This window comes from Pristis pectinata, chromosome 32 (assembly GCF_009764475.1).
Source record: "Pristis pectinata isolate sPriPec2 chromosome 32, sPriPec2.1.pri, whole genome shotgun sequence".
Taxonomy (NCBI): Eukaryota; Metazoa; Chordata; class Chondrichthyes; order Rhinopristiformes; family Pristidae; genus Pristis; species Pristis pectinata.
Window position 1 is genome coordinate 1792292 of NC_067436.1, and position 18304 is coordinate 1810595.

The following is an 18304-nucleotide window of genomic DNA, read 5'->3' on the forward strand; positions in this document are numbered from 1 at the left end:
AGTCCTGGCAACAGCCTCGTAGATCCTTTCTGCACTCCTTCCATGTCTTAACCACATCTTTCCTATGACAGGGTGACCAGAACGGTACACAGTACTCCAAGTGCTGCCTCACCAATGACTTATACAACTGCAACATAGAGGGGAGGAGCTTAGAGGGGTATGGGCCGAATGCAGGAAATTGGGATTAGCTGGGTAAAGGTACTGTAGTTGGCATGGACTGGCTGGGCTGAAGGGCCTGTACCCTTGCTGTATTCCCTACGGCTCTGCGACTCAAACATTCCACTTGGTACTCGCTGAAGCTACTGCTGTGGAGACCTCAGTGGCAAAAAAACATTCTTTCTTAGATAAGGAAACCAAAAACTCCACACAATACTCCAGGTGGGGTCTCATTACAACCCTGAATAATTATAGTGGAACATCCTTGCTCCTTTACTCAAAAGTTATAAAGTAATACATAACAGAATAGGCTCTTCTGCCGAACTCATCCATCTCGACCAAGGTGCCCATCTAAGCTAGTCTCATTTGTTGGCGTTTCACCCATATCCCTGTAAACCTTTTCTATCCTTGGACGTGTCTGAGTATCTTTTAAATGTTGTTAACGTACCTGCCTCAACCAATTTCTCTGGCAGCTTGTTCCATGTATGCATCACCCTCCGTGTGGAAAAAGTTGCCCCTCGAGTCCCTTTTAAATCTTTCCCCTCTCACCTTAAACCTATGTCCTCTAGTTTTGATTCCCTTGCCATGAATGCCAACACCGTATTTGCTTTTTAACTACTATCTGCACAAACTTGTTTGCTTTCTGTGATATCAACATTTCCCAGTCTATCGCCACCAAAATAATCCTCTGCCTTTCTGTTTGCCTCACTGCCAAAGTGGATAACTTCACATTTATCCACATTATACTCACTTGCATTCTATGAGACAAAACCTGTTCTTACTGGTAACTAAACTGAAAGAAGCAAGTTTTTTTTTCCCCCAAAGAACTCTAGAATTATGCAATGTGTGAGAACAGCAACAGTTGTGGGCAACCTCATGGTTAACATTTTGGGAAGAAAATCACCCATTCCCGTCATGGAAAATGGTATTTGAGAAAATAATTCACTAAAATTACCAATTCAGAAAGGACAGCTTTTGTCAATATGTTTGTGTGTTGGAATCTTTATCTGGATTACAGGTTCTCATTGTCATTCTCCACACTAAACTGAGTTACATATTGTGGAATTCAAGTCCTTACATCTACCAATATTAACTCCGATAACAAACAAAGGGAAATAACAAAATCCATACTGCTGCTTTATCACTTCAGGAATTTTTACAACTGGAAAAACTTTGATAATTTCCACAGTGAAATAAAACGTTAACACTCGTGCCAAAGAACAAAGGAGGGGGGTTGGGTGGGAGGGGGTGGAATGTGGATCTTCACGAGGTCTCACACTCCCTCAGAGTATTGTAACATTTCAAATTAAATGAGCGATTTATTGGGGTTCTTTGAACAATTGGTATGTGTTGTGGATAAAGCAGAGACAGTGGGTGCCTGATACTCAGATGTCCAGAAGGCAGTTGATAAGTTGCCGCATCAAATACAAGCTCTTGGAGTAGGAGGTAACACGTAGGAGCCAACATAGATTGGTGGCTGACCGAGTTATAAATGGGTCTTTTATTGTTTGGTAAGATAAAACAAATGGGATCGTTGTTGGGGCCTTTACTACTCACAATTTAAATAAATGATGTGCATGAAGGCATCGAAGGTGTCGTTGCTAAGTTTGTTGACTAAGCAAAGGTAGGTGGGAAGGTAAGTCGTAAAGAGGGTGTAAAGCTGGAAAAAGGAATGTCGAATACAAAATGCTGGAGGAACTCAGCAGGTCAGGCAGCATCTCTGGAGGCAAATGTATAGATAGGGAGTGAGGGAGGTTTCAGTGCAGATTACAGTGGACTGACACCTTGAGCCCTTTTCGTCTGTCTCAGTTTGGCCTGATGGGTCCCTTTGTATTTGAAACTTTATGGACATGTCACATTTATGGTTTATCTTTCTTCAAAACACGTACCTACTTATTTAACATTTACTGTTGCGATTTAAATGCAGCTTACAGCGATGACAAGAATGGATTGGAGGCTGCTGTGTTATAGTTAATGCCTCCTTGTGCCTCCCCTACTAAACTACGTCTCTCTCTGTCCCCAACACAAACAGCTGTCTCTTTACTTTAGTTCTTTGTTTATTTTAGTATTGCCAAAAATTGTTGAATGAAAAAGCACTTGACTTTTTACCTGTTAATATGGCAAATTTCTAACATTTTTCCTTTCTCTCTTTAAACATGCAGCAGGATATGGATTGAGATTTCAGATTTTGTTCTGACTTTTTACCCTTTCTGCTTTTCTTAACCTGTTTATTTTTACATCTTGGCACCAAATGTAAATACATTTAGATTTGTAATATATAAATTTATTGAATCCATCATACATTACATTGTCATATTCCACTTTGAATCACCTTGTACTTTGGATAAACTCTACGTAACAAGTGAATCTGTCATCTCACCAGTAGACATTCCAATTGTAAATGTTCCTGTGACCATGAAGGAAATATATTCTGAAACTCTACTAGTTAATCTCATGACTTTCTATACTTATTCTGATTATTTATTTCCTTTGCTATTGTATGAATAATAATCACCACCTATATTTAAAATAAATATGGATTGTATTTTACTTGTGATTCTATATTTTGCTTTGTTGTATTCAATTTCAATTTGATTTATTGTGAAATAACTTTATTTTATTGGTCTTGCACTAAAGCTGAGTGATAGGCCAATGTTTATGCGATCTGAAATAGTCCAACATGACTTTCAGATGATGGAGTCAGACAGCACGGAAACAGACCATTCAGCCCACACCAACCAGTGGGCACCCATCCATATTAGTCCCATCTTCCAGAACTTGGCCCGCTGCCTTCACTGCCTGGACAATTCAAATGTTCGTCTAGACGCTGCTAAAATGCTATCAGTGACTCTGCTTCCACCACTCTCTCAGGCCGTGTGTACCAGGTACTCACTGCTCTAAATCTCTTAGCCATTACCCTAAATCTATGTCCTCTCCTTTTACCTGCCACTGATAAGGGGAGAAGTTTCCTGCAGTCTACCTTATACCCCTCATAATTTTATATACCTCAGTCATGTCCCCTCTTAACCTCCTCCGCACCAGGGAAAACAGACCCAACCTCTCCAGTCTCTCCCCATACCCATCCCAGGCAACATCCTGGTGAATCACCTCTGCAGCCTCTCCATCACTGTCGCAACCTTCCTTTTGTGTGGTGACCAGAACTGCACACAGTGCTCCAGCTGTGGTCTGACCAAGATTTTATATGCTCTTGTATTCAATGTTCTGACTAGTGAAGGCCACCATTCCGTATGCTGCCTTATGTTATGTATCTGTGCTGATACCTACAGGGATCTTTGGATTTGCACACCAAGGTCCCCCTATTCCTCACTACTCTCTAGGACCCAACCATTCATGGAGTATGTCCTCGCCTCATTAGAGCTCCCAAAATACACTACCTCGTTAATCTGGATTAAACTCCATCTGCCATTTCTCAGCCCAATTCAGGCAACACATCGATATCACCCTGTGGCTAAGACTACCTAAGACCACCTTCCCCACTGTCAACTACTCCACCGATCTTCATGTCATCTGTGAACTTACTGATCCTGCCTCCTACACCCACATCCAAATCATTCACATCTATTACTAACAGTACAGGTCTCAGCACCGATCCCTGTGGAACACCACTAGTTACAGGCATCCAATCACAAAAACAATCCTCTGCAATCACCCACTGTCTCCTATTGCCAAGCCAATTTTCGATCCAATTTGCCAACTTGCTCTGGATCCCATTGGTCCAAACCTTTGGGACCAGTCTCGCATGTGGGACCTTGTCGAAGGCCTTACTGAAGTCCCTGTAAACTACATCTACTACACTGCCCTTGTCGGTACTCTTTGTCACTTCCTCAAAAATTCATTCGGATTAGTCAGACGAGATCTGCCCTCGACAAAGTCATGCTGACCATCTCTGATCAGTCCCTGTATTTTGGAGTGATCATTAATCCCCTCCCTCAGAAATTTTTCCAGAATCTTCCCACTGATGTTATGCTCTCAGGTCTGTAATTACTAGGCTTTTACCTGTTGCCTTTCTTGAAAACAGGAACCACATTTGCCGTCCTCCAGTCTCAGTAGTGGTCAGCAAAGATTTCAGAATCTCAGCAGAGCCACAGTAATCTCTTCCCTTGACTCCCATAGCAGCCTGGGATAAATCTCATCGGGCCCTGGGGACTTATCCATCTAAGGCATTGAGTACCTTCTCTTTGTTTATGGGGACTTGCACTAGAATTTCACCTTCCTATTTGCCAAATCCTCCAACTACAAAGTCTGTGTCCTTTGTGATTACTGATGAATAGTATTCACCTATTCCTTTCTGGCTCCATGCACAAATTACCCCCGTTGTTCCTAATGGACTCTACTCTTTCCCTGGTTAGTCTTTTGTCTTTAATATGCTTATAAAGTGCCTTCAGATTTACCTTAATCCTGCCTGCCAGTGATATTTCATGACCTTCTTGGCCTTCCTAATTTCCTTTCCAAGCAGCACCCTACCACCTTTAGACTCTTGATGGGCCTCCCCCATCTTTAGTTCTCTATACCTGCCATATGCTTTTTATCTCCCGGTCCAGCCTTGACAATCAAGGTTCCCTGTACCTGGTACCCGAGGCTTTCACTCTTACAGGAACATGTTGGCCCTGAATACTTGCTATTTCTCCCTTGAATGCTTCCCACTGTACAGATGTAGACTTGCCTGCAGATAGATGCTCCCAGTCTACCTTTGCCAGGTCCTGCCTTACTTTAAAGAAATTGCCCTTCCCACATTTTATTCCTGGTATATCACTATCTTTTTCCATAACTACTTTAAGGTTTAGGAAACTGAAATTGGACAGAGACCCTGAGGAATATTTTTTAAAAAAAGCAGGAAAGAACTTAAACAGGGAAGCAGAGGGCTTGTACAACTGTAACATGACATCCCAACTCTTGTACTGAATGCCCAGTCCAAGGAAGGCAAGCATGCCATATGCTTTCTTCACCACACTGTCTGACTGTGTCACCATTTTCAGGAAACTATTCACTTGCAGCCCAAAGTCTTTCTGTTCTACAACATTCCCCAGGGCATGCATTTCACTGTCTAAGTCCTTCCTTGTGTAACTTTCCAAATGGCTTCGCTTCACGCTTGCCTGAGTTCAATTCCATCCGCCATTCCTTGGCCCACTTTCCCAGTTGATCTAGATCCTACTGTAACCTTCGATAACCACCTTCACTGTCCACCACAGCACCAATTTTCGTATCATCTGCGTTTACTAATTGTGCCACCTAAATTCTCATCCAAATCATTAATGTAGATGACAAACAACAGGGGACCCAGTATCGATCCTTGCAGCACACCCGTGCTCACGATCGGAAAAACACCCCTCCACTACCACCCTCTGAATCCTGCCATCAAGCCAATTTTGTATCCAATTGGCTAGCTCACCCTGGATCCTCTGTGATCACCCTCTGGACCGGCCTACCATGCAGGACCTTGTTGGAATCCTTGCTAAAGTCTGTGTAGACAATGTCTACTGCCTTACCCTCATCAGTCCTCTTGGTCACCTCTTGGGAAAAAAAACTCTTCCGTGAGACAATATTTCCCAGACACAAAGACACGCTGACTATCCTTAATCAGTTGTTGCCTTTCCAAGTGCTGATAGATCCTGTCTCTCGAATCCCCTCCAGTAACTTTCCCACCACTGATGTTAGGCTCACTGGCCTGTAATTCCCTCGCGTGTCTTTGTACACCGTCTTAAATAAAGGCACAACTTCAGCCACCCTCCACTCTTCTGATACTTCAACTGTGTCTAAGCAAAATACAAAAATCTCTGCCATGGTCCCAGCAGTTTTTTCCTTCGGTTCCCACAATGCCCTACGATACCGTTGGTCAGCTCGCAGGGATTTATCCACCTTTATGTGCCTCAAGACAGCCAACACCTCTGCTTTCATAACATCGATATGTTAGGATATCACTGTTCTCTTCCTTGAATTCCTTACCTTCCACGACCTTCTCCACGATAAATCCCGATTAAAAAGTATTCATTTAAGATCTTAGCTGTTTGAAAACGATGGTCACGGGATTCCTTTAGATTTGGAGACTGATTTGAAATTAAGTAGCATAGACGTGCACTTTTATTGACACACATACCTGCCAAAACAAAAAAACCTTCAACCTAACCTTTAAAATGTACATTTTTGTTCACATTTTGGTGTGTTGATTCTTTCTTCTTGAACCATCAAGTATATTTTTGAAAATAAATGCTGTCATTTGAGAACAATGTTAAGTTATTGGATGAAGCATGAGATGAGATTGGATGTCAGCATGGAACATGAAAGGGAAATTGTGTTAGACAAATTTCCTGGAGTTATTTGAGGATAGATTGATGGAATAGATGAGGGAGAACCAGTGGATATGGTACATTTGGATTTTCCAATATCCTTTGATAAAGTCCCACATGAAGGTGAATGTGAGCATGCGGCAGCATTGGGGGTAATTACTGGCACGGATTGAAAATTGGTTGACTGACATGAAATGGAGCAGCTTTTTGGGGGGTGACTAATGGTGACTAGTGAAGTACTGCAGGAATCAGTACTTGTGACCCCACTAGTCACTATACATAAATGTAAAAAGTCTTCCAACGTATTTGCCAACAGTATGAAACTGGGTTGTGAGGTGCAGGGAGGCTGCAAACAGACCTGAAGGTGATTCCACATGTTGAGTGTGGGAGCAGATACACGGCAGAGGGAGCACAACATGAATAAGACAGAAGATTTCCACTAAAGCAGTGTATTATTTAAATGGTGATTGAGAAATGTGGTACAAAAGGACCTGGGTGTCCTTATGCACCAGCCACTGAAGTGAATATGCCAGTGCACCAAGCAGTGAAGAAGGCAAATAGTACGTTGGCCTTCAGTGCAAGATGTTTTGGTACAGTTGTACAGAACCTCATTACCCTGTGTGCAGTTTTGGTCTCCTTACCTGAGAAAGGATGTACAAAGGGAGTGCAGTGAAGGTTCACTGGGCTGATGTCGGCCCTGTCATATGAGGAAAGATTGGATGCACTACACCTGTATTCACTGGTTAGAAGAATGAGAGTTTATCTCATTGAAATGTACAAAATTAGAACTGGGATTGAGAGACTGAATGCAGAGAGAACATTCCCCTCTCCTATAATCATTTTCTTTTAGGAGTTGGGAGTTGGTCCATTTAAGGAGGGTTGGGGATGGAGCATGCTACTAAATGCTTTGTTGTTACCCACCCATTTAGGGAATTAATGTGTGCTGAATTATAAAGGTTGAACAGAGAACCATCACCAGATTTGCTGTGAGCCCTCACATGCTCCTCTGTGAATGCCTCCCATTGCTTTAGTGTTGATTCACCAAGTCAGTGTTAAATCACATCACAGGTTAGTAAACATTGCCCTCACCCTACTGAACATGTTTAGTCCTGATCTGCCTTAACTCCCTATTTAATCCTAGTCTTTTTCCATAAATTGTGACTGGAATTCAATTTGTTTTACCGAAGCCAAGATGGATTCATTAATATCCCTTTCACTTGCCCAACTTCATGAGCTCAAGCTGTCCAGATCTGCCCCTCTCTTGTGGAGCTTGTTCACTTCCTGTGAAACAGACACAGCAAATTGAATTGCCTGACCAAAGATGGAAATCAGTTCTGTGGAATTACACAACGGGGAGCTGCATCTTCCCAGAGAGACCGAAATTTGACAGGCTCACACCCTGGGCAGAGGTGCACACAGTGATCAGTTGTAATACCACAGACAGAAGGTAACCAAAATGAAGACGGAAGCTTGAATGATCTGGCATCAGTGCTCAAAGCATTAAGTATTCTTTACTTAAGCAATTAGCAAAAATAATTATTTCAGTGCCGTAAGCTACTTGCATATTAATTTATGGTGCCCTATCACTTAGAATATAGAAATGAAGCAGAAAATTTAGTTGAATAGTGTGGTAAAATCATTTTCCAAGGGCTGGATGTGTCCTTCACTGTTTCAGTATATTTTCTAACGTGGAGTCTCCTGGAAGTTTACATGAACATTTAAATAAAACATCACAGAATCATGAAGCAGAGCAGGTCGACGTATTGGCTGGAATAGCTGGGTCCAGCCCACCACCCAGGCTTCACCCTCTCCTGCTTTCCCTGCATCAGATGTGGAGGCTAACAGAGCTGCCTCTCTCCATCCAGCAAGGCCTGAGTGGTATACTGCCCCAGAACACCCTGGGAGCCTTTGACAGGAGCCAAAGCTGGAAACTTGAGGCTGTGTTATAATCTCTGAATGTCAGATATTCAGAGATGTTTAAAGAAATTAAAATTGTAAATTATTATATTCAAATCTTTTAAAATAGCTCTAAACACTCAGAAATTATGTATTTTTACTTTTTTTTTAAATTAATGGAAATCTTCCTGCTAATCCCAGGTTATGGGTCTGGTGAATTGGTGGAGTTTCCAATCTTATGCTGGGTTTGACTGGCATTGGATCAGAGAAGTAAATTCCAGCCGTAAGGCAGAGCTCTGCATTGAATTCCGTGTGGAATCCAGTGATGGGATAGTTACAGTACAGTACATGTTACCAAGCACATACCAGCACTACAGGGGTCCATATAAAACTGGGACATACTGGAGCAGCTGAACACTGGTGACTCCCTTCAGATCATTGACTGTTACCAGAACAATTCAGTCCATTGATATCAACGTTAGTTTTGATCTTGACTGTTTGGCAAATATGCCCAATTATAATAAATGTTTGATGATTCAGATTGTGGTGAGACATTGCAAGCTGCAAATTGGTTGCTACATTTCCCACGTCACAACAGTGACTACATTTCATATATTGAGTGTATTGTGTTTTTGAATGTATTATATAATATATAAATTTAAGGGTTTCCTTTAGTATAATTTTCTCTTAATGTTTTATCTGGTGGTTGGTGAAATACTGTGGCAGTTTTCATCAGCATGGTTTCTTCCTCAAAGTTAAGTTGAATTCTAAGTTTGCATCTTCCATATATTAAAAAAAAGTAAAATCTTGGTGTCAAGATTCTTTCATTAAGTGCTTTGGATAGAGCTAACTTTTTTAATTAAACATATTGTTATACTTGTTTTGGACATAATGGATTTGATTAAGAGGGAAGAAATATTTTAAAAACAGTTAATTTGCATGCAGTCATCAGAGTTCTGCCAGTATGTGAACTGCTCAGTAGGTGCTATACAAAATCAATTTTTTACCCGCTCTCGCCATTCCACACTCAATGCCGAATTAAACCTCATTTTGGTGACAACAGGAACTGGTAGGGACGGAGTCTATGTCTTGGTTTGTTATACTGCACCAACATACCTTAGCCTTCAACATACACATGGTCCTGTGGCTGGCCCACAACTGCTGAAGCTAAGAATTAACCATTCTGACACAAACTGCTGACTACATGTGATGCCATTGCGATGTGCGTAGCATATTTAAATTATCGTCTTTGATTAAATGTCACTGGAGAAAATAACTTGAATTTTGTTACAGAGGTTGGAGATTCAGAAGTTTAAAGGAGAGAGCTATCGTTTTCATTGTCTTGTGTATGGAAAGAAAAGAACTAATCTGCTCATCACAAACAGGTACACAAGACAAGCAATCGCAACCTAGGGGACATAGTTACAAGACTAGGGGGCCAATCATTACCTGTGTTTGTGAAGAAGGTAGATGTGTTTCTTAATGCCAAAGAGATCAAGGGATATGGGGAGAGAACAGGAACAGGATATTAAATTGAAGTAATTAGCCCTGATCAGTGAATGGCAGAGCAAGTTCAACGGGTTGAATGGCCTCCTCCTGTTCTTAACTTCCACGTTTCTAAGCTTAAAGTGTGAACAAGTTAACTTTGTGGAGAAAAGGATGAGCTTTTATGTGCTTGTCCTGAAAAGGTCGGGGTGTTGCATGATCAGATTTCAGGATCTGGGCCTTCATTATATTTCTTTCTCTCTCACTCATTTAATATCCAGTTACAGGAAGCAGTCTGCCCATTAGGTCAGTGCTACTCCCAGGATTTTCTATTATTGTGGCCTCACCTCCAACCTGTCCCTTCGTGTTAGATTGCAATCTCACCAACCCTGATCATGAGTTATGCAGTAAGGCAGGTTGTCTATGGATCGGAGTCGGTGTTGGTGCTGACAGGGAGGATTTTGGAATGGGAAGAAACGGGAGCTCCAGCTGCCAATCTTTATGGCTAAAAGCAGCTTTTAGAAACTTAGCTTCATTCCTTCCCTCATCCTCCTCCTTCCTGCTTTTATGTCCTTCTCTCTGTTTTTTGGTTCTGCTGCTGGAAGAGGTTGGACAACTTGGACTCGTTTCTTGCAAATTTACAGTTTGTGTTTGATGTGTTTCTTCTCTGGACTGATCACACAAAGTCAGAAGCCTTTTTGGCAAGAGCTGCACCTCAACACTTCGAGCTAACTTTCAACTCTCTCTTGGGGATTTATCTGATCCGGAGGCTTTGAGAATAGGAATCCCAGTTCAGCAGCAGTACAGCAGGACCAGCCTACAGTTAGGATCAAAGTATGGAAAGAACTATTGCATTAGTAGGAAATGGTTCATGCCATGCTGCCAGATCAGGATAAAAGTAGTTGAGTTTAAGTAGTGAGTTGTGAACTGGAAGTATTTCCTGAAAGGGGATGGAACTTGGTTTAGTGGTATCTTTCTATAGGGAAGCGTTGGAAGATTTTAAACTGTGGGACTAAATTAATAGCTTTTAATCAAAACTGGCACTGGCACACTTGGCCATCAGCATTTCCCATAAGAGCACTGTCCTCTCTGTAGCTCCAAGGTTTATAGGTCTTTGCCACAAGGCCAGAAATAATTAACTGTTTGCTGAAGAGTGGGTAAGCCTGGTGTGAAGGAGAAGAACGGCATTACAGCATTATTGGAAACTTTGTCAGCAGTGAGGCACAAAGGACTGAAGTTAGACATTAAGGACACAGAAAGTGGAAAGAATGTCTAGTTGAGGGTCTCTACTGTCAGACTGTGCATGCAAGGCGAGGATTTAAAAAATAAGGATAGCTGAATTTATTAAGTTCGTAATGGATAAAAATAATTTAAAATGTTTTATAAAATTAAGTGTACACTTGAGTTTTAAAAAATTAGTAACAATTTGTTTTTATTAAAACCACTATAAATAGCAATTACTACAGTGAATGAAACCCCAAATATTTAGTGGTGTTATTGTTTAAAATGTATGATTTCCTTGAATCATAAAAGCAGCTGTATCCATCAAGATCCAACGGTAGGCTGGTTGAACTATTCACATTAGTTCTTTATTGTTGACTGGTGTGTGGAAATAAAACCTGTTTTGGTCCTTGGCTCCACATACTGTACATATTGACTTCTTCTCTTGTTTTCGAACACTGTTCTTCTAGGAGAGTGATCTACATATCTGATGAAATTCTATGCCATCTTGGTAGTGATTGGAATTACTCATTTGATGAATTTATTCGACCACCAGTTTTGGAAGGGAATGTGCTGAGCTTGTACATCAAGGTACAGTTTGTGGGATCTGGCATCTCTTAAAGTATGATGGAAGTTTAAATTAACATCCTTTACAGGATGATACTTTGCTAATTGTGATGCTGTGAATTTTAATGAGTATGATAATCAGCGGACATTGTCTTGTAAAAATAAACACAGGCTACATGTTCCTCTCTTTGGTCCAGCATTCCTCAGTCAGAACTTTTCAAGTCTTGTGATTTAAAATTTAATTGAGAGCTTTCATCATAAATAGAGAAATCTTTGGACTTACATTCAACATTTTTTTTAAATCTCTCCTGCAAGAGCTCAGCATGAATACACAAGCAATGAAAGAATGTATGCCAGTATGAATGTTTCATCAAAGTGGGAAATAAAACAACAGTCTGTCTGAGCTACAAGATGAATATAACTAGAATATAAAAGCAAGGATGTACTGCTGAGGCTTTATAATGTGTTGGCCAGGCCACATTTGGAATATTGTGAGCAATTTTGAGCCCCATATCTAAGGAAGGATGTGCTGGCTGTGGAGAGGGTCCAGAGGAGGTTCACAAGAATGTAGCCCAGGAATGAAAGGATTAACGTATGAGGAGCGTTTGATGGCTCTGGGCCTGTACTCGATGGAGTTCAGAAGGATGAGGGGGGATCTCGTTCAGTATCCAGATACTGAAAGACCTGGATAGAGTGGACATAGAGAGGATATTTCTATCAGTAGGAGAGTCTAGGATCTGAGGACACAGCCTCAAAATAAAGGGATGTCCCTTTAAAACTGTGAGGAATTTCTTCAGCCAGAGGGTGGAGAATCTCTGAAATGTGTTGCCACAGAGGGCTGTGGAGGCCAAGTCATTGGGTATATTTAAGGCAGGTTCTTGATTAGTTACAGGGAGAAGGTGGGAGAATGGGGTTAAAAAATCAGCCATGATTGAATGGCAGAGCAGATTTGATGGGCCGAATGGCCTAATTCTGCTCATATATCTCATGGTCTTGTGAGGAAGTTCATTGCATGAACTTGACATTACGGAGACTTTTTACTCCCCTTTTCACATTACAGTATTTGAGTGGGGCCACCAACTACCAGGATCTGGATTCTAAAATCAACCAATCAAATAGAGAGCACATTGAAGCATTAAATGTTGTTCAGTCAGAATTGTGGAAGATGATAGGGACAAACTGTAGCCTTGTCAGCGTGGGAAAACTGGGAGGTTTGTGTTGTGGAGGGAGGAAGATTTCACCCATTCCTTTCACCTCCTGCGACAAGGTTTATATGTGCCTGGAGTCCAGTTGTTGGTGCCAGAACTGGAGGTCTAGTTATCAGGGGTTACCTCCCTGCTGTGCATGATCTGCCTATCCACAGGCACAGTTGAGGCATGTGGTTGCACTTCAAATACAGATCTGAAATGTTACTTTGTTTTCCAGGAGAAATATACAAAAATGAAAGAAGCATTAACAATGGCAACGGTGTGTTTGGTGGTTTTACAGGATCAAGCACTAATTGGTTTTACAAGCGCAAGAAGCGAGATTGAAGGTTCAGTGAAAAAAGTGGCTCTCCAGGATGAGGACATGGCGAAGGTAAATACTTTCATCTAAACAGCAATTTGACATTTTAAGCTAATGCAGTTTGTTTTTGGAAGATATCTCTCTCAATTAGTCACTTATTTGATTGGAACCAGTCATGTTCCAATCAAATAAGTTTCCAGTTTTTCACAGGTCGATAGGCTAGTGAAGAAAGTATATGGATGTGCTTGTCTTCATAGGTTGGGTCATAGAAAATAAGAGTCTGGACATTACAACTTTACAAAACACTTGTTAGACCACACTGCAGCACTGTGTGCAGTTCTGGTCACACACTGTAGGAAGGATGTGGAGAGAGTGCAGAGGAGAATCACCAGGATGTTATCTGGATCAGAGAACTTGAGTTATGGGGAGAGATTGGATACGCTGGGCTTGTCCCTGGAGTGAAGGAGACTGAGGGGTGTCCTGATGGGTGTGTGTGATTATGAGAGGCATAGATAGGGTAGGTAGTCAAAATCTTTTTCCCATAATAGGGAGTATCAAAAACAAGGGGGCATGGGTTTAAGGTGGAAGGTGGCAGATTTAACGGGAATCTGAGGGGTGAGTTTCTTTTCACACAGAGAGTGGTTGCTATCTGGAATGTGCTGCCAGAGGAGGTGGCACAATCACTTACAATTATTGCACTTACGAGGCATTTAGATAGACTCTTAAATAGGCAAGGCATTGAAGTTTACTGTTCTAATGTGGGCAAATGGGACTAGTGTAGATGGGCAAAAAGGTCAGCATGGATGTGGTGGGCCAGAGGTCCTGTTTCTGTGCTGCCCCACTCTGACATTGCTGTGCTGTAATCACACACTCCCTCTGGTGGTGGGACTGCCGTGCCTCAGTTCAGCTCTTCTACGAGCTCTAACTAATGCTCTTGTTCACAGAATGTTTACACAACAGGAGGCAGCCACGGGACTCCATGTAAGAGCATTCCAGCTAATCCCACTCCCCTGCCCTCTCCCCATGGCCCTGGAAACTCTTTCCTTCCAGGTGTGATCCAACTGCCTTTTCAACCAGCAGAATTGAATCAGCTTCCTGACCTACTCCCGGTTGTGCATTCCAGACCCAAACACTGCATTTAAAAAATCCTCGTATCACTTTTGGTTCTTTGGCCTTTGATAAATGCACACATAAGAGGCTCATGTGGAAATGGGGAATTATACTGACCTGGTTTGAAAATCGGTTTACAGATGGGAATTGGAGACCGGGAATCAATGAGTCATTCAAGGTGTCAGGCAGGGACTAACGGGTACGGCAGTGATCAGTGTTTCAGCCTCGTCTGCTCACTTGGGCAGCACAGTGGTGCTGCAGGTAGTGCCAATGTCTCAGCTTCAGTGACTCTGGTTCAATTCTAACCTGCAGTGTTATCTATGTAAAATTCACACATTCTCCTTGTGACCATGTGGGCTTCTTCTAGGTCCTCTGGTTCCCTCCCACATCCTAAAAACATGTCAGTTGGTAAATTAATTACTTGGTGTAGGATTAGTGTAAATGGGTACTTGATTGTGCGGATTCAGTGGGCTGGAGGGGCTGCTTTAAGACTACTGGTGTAGGTGGGTGAATCAGTGTGGTGTTAGGGGCATGTGTGAGAGAATAGGTTACGGGGAACCAGGACTGAAGGAGTAGCTCTGAGAGCACCCTTGATCAATTGGCCTCTTCCAGTATCACAAGGAACTGAATGTAAGTTTGCCAATGATGCAAAATCAGGTGGGTTTGTGAGATATGAGAAGGGGCTTCAGGGTGGTTTAGACAAGATGAGTGAGGGGACAGGAGCAATTGTTGTCAGGGTAACGCAAGGCTCAGTGCTTGGGCCACTGCTATTCAAGATTTCTCTCAGTGATTTGGCTGAACGGATCAAATGTCAAATTTCCAAGTTTGCTGATAATACTAAACTAGGTGGGATTGTGAGTACAAAGGAGCAGGTAACGAGGCTTCAAGGGGACAGGGACACGCTCAGTAAGGGGGCGAGGATGTGGCAGATGGAATATAATTTGGAGAAGTCTGGTTCTCCACCTTGCACAGAGAGCTTGTTAAATGTGAGAGTTTGGGCAGTGTTGAGTTTCAAAGTCACTGAATGGAGGGCAGGTGGTACGTTGTCCTTCACTTGAGTACAGGGTTTGAATACAGGAGATGTCTCTACAATTGTGTAGGGCTCTGGTGAGACTGTACCGGCAGTATTGTGTACTTTGTGGGTCTCCTTGCCTGAAAGGGAGGCACTTGCAATAAAGGGAGAGCAGCAAAGATTCACCAGAAATGCTGCATCTGTCACATAGGAGAGAGTGGGAAGGCCAGGCCTGTACTCTCTCTCCAGTTCAGATTAACGACAAGGGACATTAAAACTGAGAAGGTTCAACAGGGCAGATGCAGGGAGGATGTTTCCTCTGCCTTGGAAATCTGGAACCAGGGGTCACTGTCTCAGAATGAAGAGCCTGCTTTTGAAACAGAAACCAGGGGAGATGTCTTCATTCAGTGGTGGTGGATCTTTGGTATTTTCTTCTTCAGAGGGCTGTGGAGGCTCGGTCACTGATTCTGTTCAAACAGTTTTCTGGAAACGAAAGGATGGAGTTGATGTGGGGATCAGGCAACAGAGTGGTGACGGAATAAAAGATAGAACAGGAGCAGGGCATTCCCTGCAGACCTGCTCCGCCAGGCAGCAGTGCCACGGCTGATGACCACACCTGTACCCTGTTTCCATCCTCTCACCTCATTCAGTAATCCCTTTGGCAGAAGAAATTTATCTAACTCTTTGATTATATTGAATGGTTTGGCTTCCACTGGTTACTGTGACAGAGAATTCAGCAGGTTAAGGTAATTTCTCCGGATCTCCATTCTAAGTAGCAAACCTTGTATCCTGAGGTTGTGACCCGTGGCTCTGGACTCTCCTCCAGCCGTTGAGAACATCCTCCCTGCATTGTCTGTCGGGTCCTGTTAGCACTTGCTCAGTTTCTCCGAGCTTCCCTCATGTTGAATGGAGTGGGACGCTTGAGAGGCAATATGACCCACTTCTGGTTCTATTTCTGTGTTACATCCTTAGTATCTGAACGGTTCTGTCGGCTGTAACTGGGAAACTGTCCCCTGGGACTGAGGCACGATGGAGGTGACTGGGTGAAAGCTCTTTCCATACCCCTTGCTTACCCTGATCATTCACTGCAAGTTCTGCACTGAGTGCCTTCTGACACGACCTCTGCATGGGTTTGAAGATGGTCCCTTTGAGCAGCAGCGTTACGATTGGAAGTAACAGCACTGCACTGCGGAGGTTTTTTCCAATTATGTATCTGTAATCATTGCAGAGAGCTTGATGAAAACGACAGTGCTGTGTTCAGACTTGCATCATTTTGCAAACAGACTTCTATTTAATTGGTTAAACTTTTTTTTTAAAATAACAATTTTCATTGTTGTTTAGAAAGAAATGTTGTGGGGATATGTGTGGTGCTGTCGGTGTCTGTGTCCATAGCTCCTTGTGAAGGGTGTTTGATGGATGTTAAGCTCCCAGACGTGTACCCAGAAAGTGCCAGAAAATGAAAGTCCATGAAACAGGCCCGGTAATGGGCTTGTGATGTGTCCTGATCAGGTTTGTGGGTAACCTGCATTTTCCCAAAGTTCCTCTGGTTTGTCCTGTACCATGGAGGTCACTTTGTGACCTGGTGTGCTGGTGTTGTTCCTCTACTCTGTGTCTAGCCTCAACTCAGCAGTGGAGGAGGCCGTGGACAGACACGTCGGTGTGGGAATGGGAAGTGGGATTAAAATGGTTGGCCACCGGGAGATCCCGGCTAGTACAGCAGACGGAGCGAAGGTGCTTGACGAAGGGGTCCCCCAATCTGCATCCGGTCTCACTGATGTAGAGGAGGGAGCACCGGGAGCTCCGGATGCAATAAATGACATATGTGAAGCACTGCCTCACCTGGAAGGACTGTTTAGACCCCTCAGTGGTGGTGAGGGAGGTGGTGTAGGGGCAAGTGTAACACTTTGCGTGGTTGCAGGGATAAGTTCCTCCATTTCCATCTCCATCACATGATGAGGCCTTCCACTCCAGGACCTCTGAAATGTCCTTTTTCAGAAAATGGGGTTCCCCCCACTGCTATCAATGAAGCCCTCACCCTATTCTATTTCCTGTACGTCTGCCCTCACCCTATTCACCCCCCCGCACCCCGGCACAACAGGGATAGAGATACCCCAGTCCTCACCTACCACCCCAGCAGCCTACACATCCAACACATCATTCCATCATTCTCCGCAACTTCTGCCATCTCCAACAGGGCCCCACCACCAGGCACATCCTTCCCCTCCTCTCCGCTTTCCGCAGGGATCGCTCTCTCCGTGACTCCTTGTCCACTCAACCCTCCCACTGATCCCCCTCCAGGCACATCGCTGAAACCGCATTGTTACACCTGCCCCACACCACCTCCCTCACCACCATTCAGGGCCCTAAACAGTCTTAATTTGTTTGTGTAAAATTTGAAACTTTAAATTTATTAAATGTCATGAAATAACAGCATGCATCTAGAGCATTCATAGTGATGCATTTTTAAATAATTAGCTATTAAACTTCTGACTTTGGAATGATCTGTGAGTTTTGTGAAGTTGATTCTTGAATTTATCCAGTTCATTTTTAAAAGGACAGTCCATAATATGAGTGTGTTTGTGTTGTGCTTCAGAGGACGATTGATGCACTCGAAGAAGCTCGGATAGCAAGACAGCAGCAACGTCTGGTGAAACAAAAATCCCTCAGGTTTTCTAAACCTTGACTTTTTCTGCACTGCCTCAGTGTTGCACTGTTGATATCTAGTTCTTTTCTATGACACTTTCATTTGCACTGCAATTATATTTTCTTACGCTAATGAAATGCAAATTCTCAGAAGTATGAATACTGTGTTATGAAGTGCACATGCACAGAGAGATGGGTTGGTATCAAAATCAATATATATCGTGCATCTGTATTTTGTTGATTTCAGTTAATAATTTTTATGCTAATTTTGCACTATCAGAATTGTTCCATATACTTGCTAGAATTGAATTTGAATAATAAGTTGCAAATAAAATAAACCAGAGTACTTGGAGTCTGTCTTTTATATCTGATCTCAAATGCACTACAACTAGCCACACACTTG

The 18304-nt window shown here is 42.8% G+C and overlaps 1 protein-coding gene across 3 annotated transcripts in view; it reads left to right on the forward strand.

The window, feature by feature from the left end:
• Positions 1-18253, forward strand: part of vps13c (vacuolar protein sorting 13 homolog C) — a 283389-nt gene extending 265136 nt beyond the window's left edge. For 2 of the 3 annotated variants that reach the window (XM_052042365.1, XM_052042363.1), the window contains 4 exons: positions 9651-9742; positions 11534-11654; positions 13119-13208; positions 17852-18253. In XM_052042365.1, the coding sequence (XP_051898325.1) occupies positions 9651-9742; positions 11534-11654; positions 13119-13208; positions 17852-17941 (393 nt within the window). In that variant the 3' untranslated portion in view covers positions 17942-18253. Of the gene's footprint in view, positions 1-2318; positions 2651-9650; positions 9743-11533; positions 11655-13118; positions 13209-17851 lie in introns of those variants that run through there. The other variant, XM_052042364.1, reaches the window with a different exon arrangement.
• Positions 18254-18304: the final 51 nt, after the last annotated feature.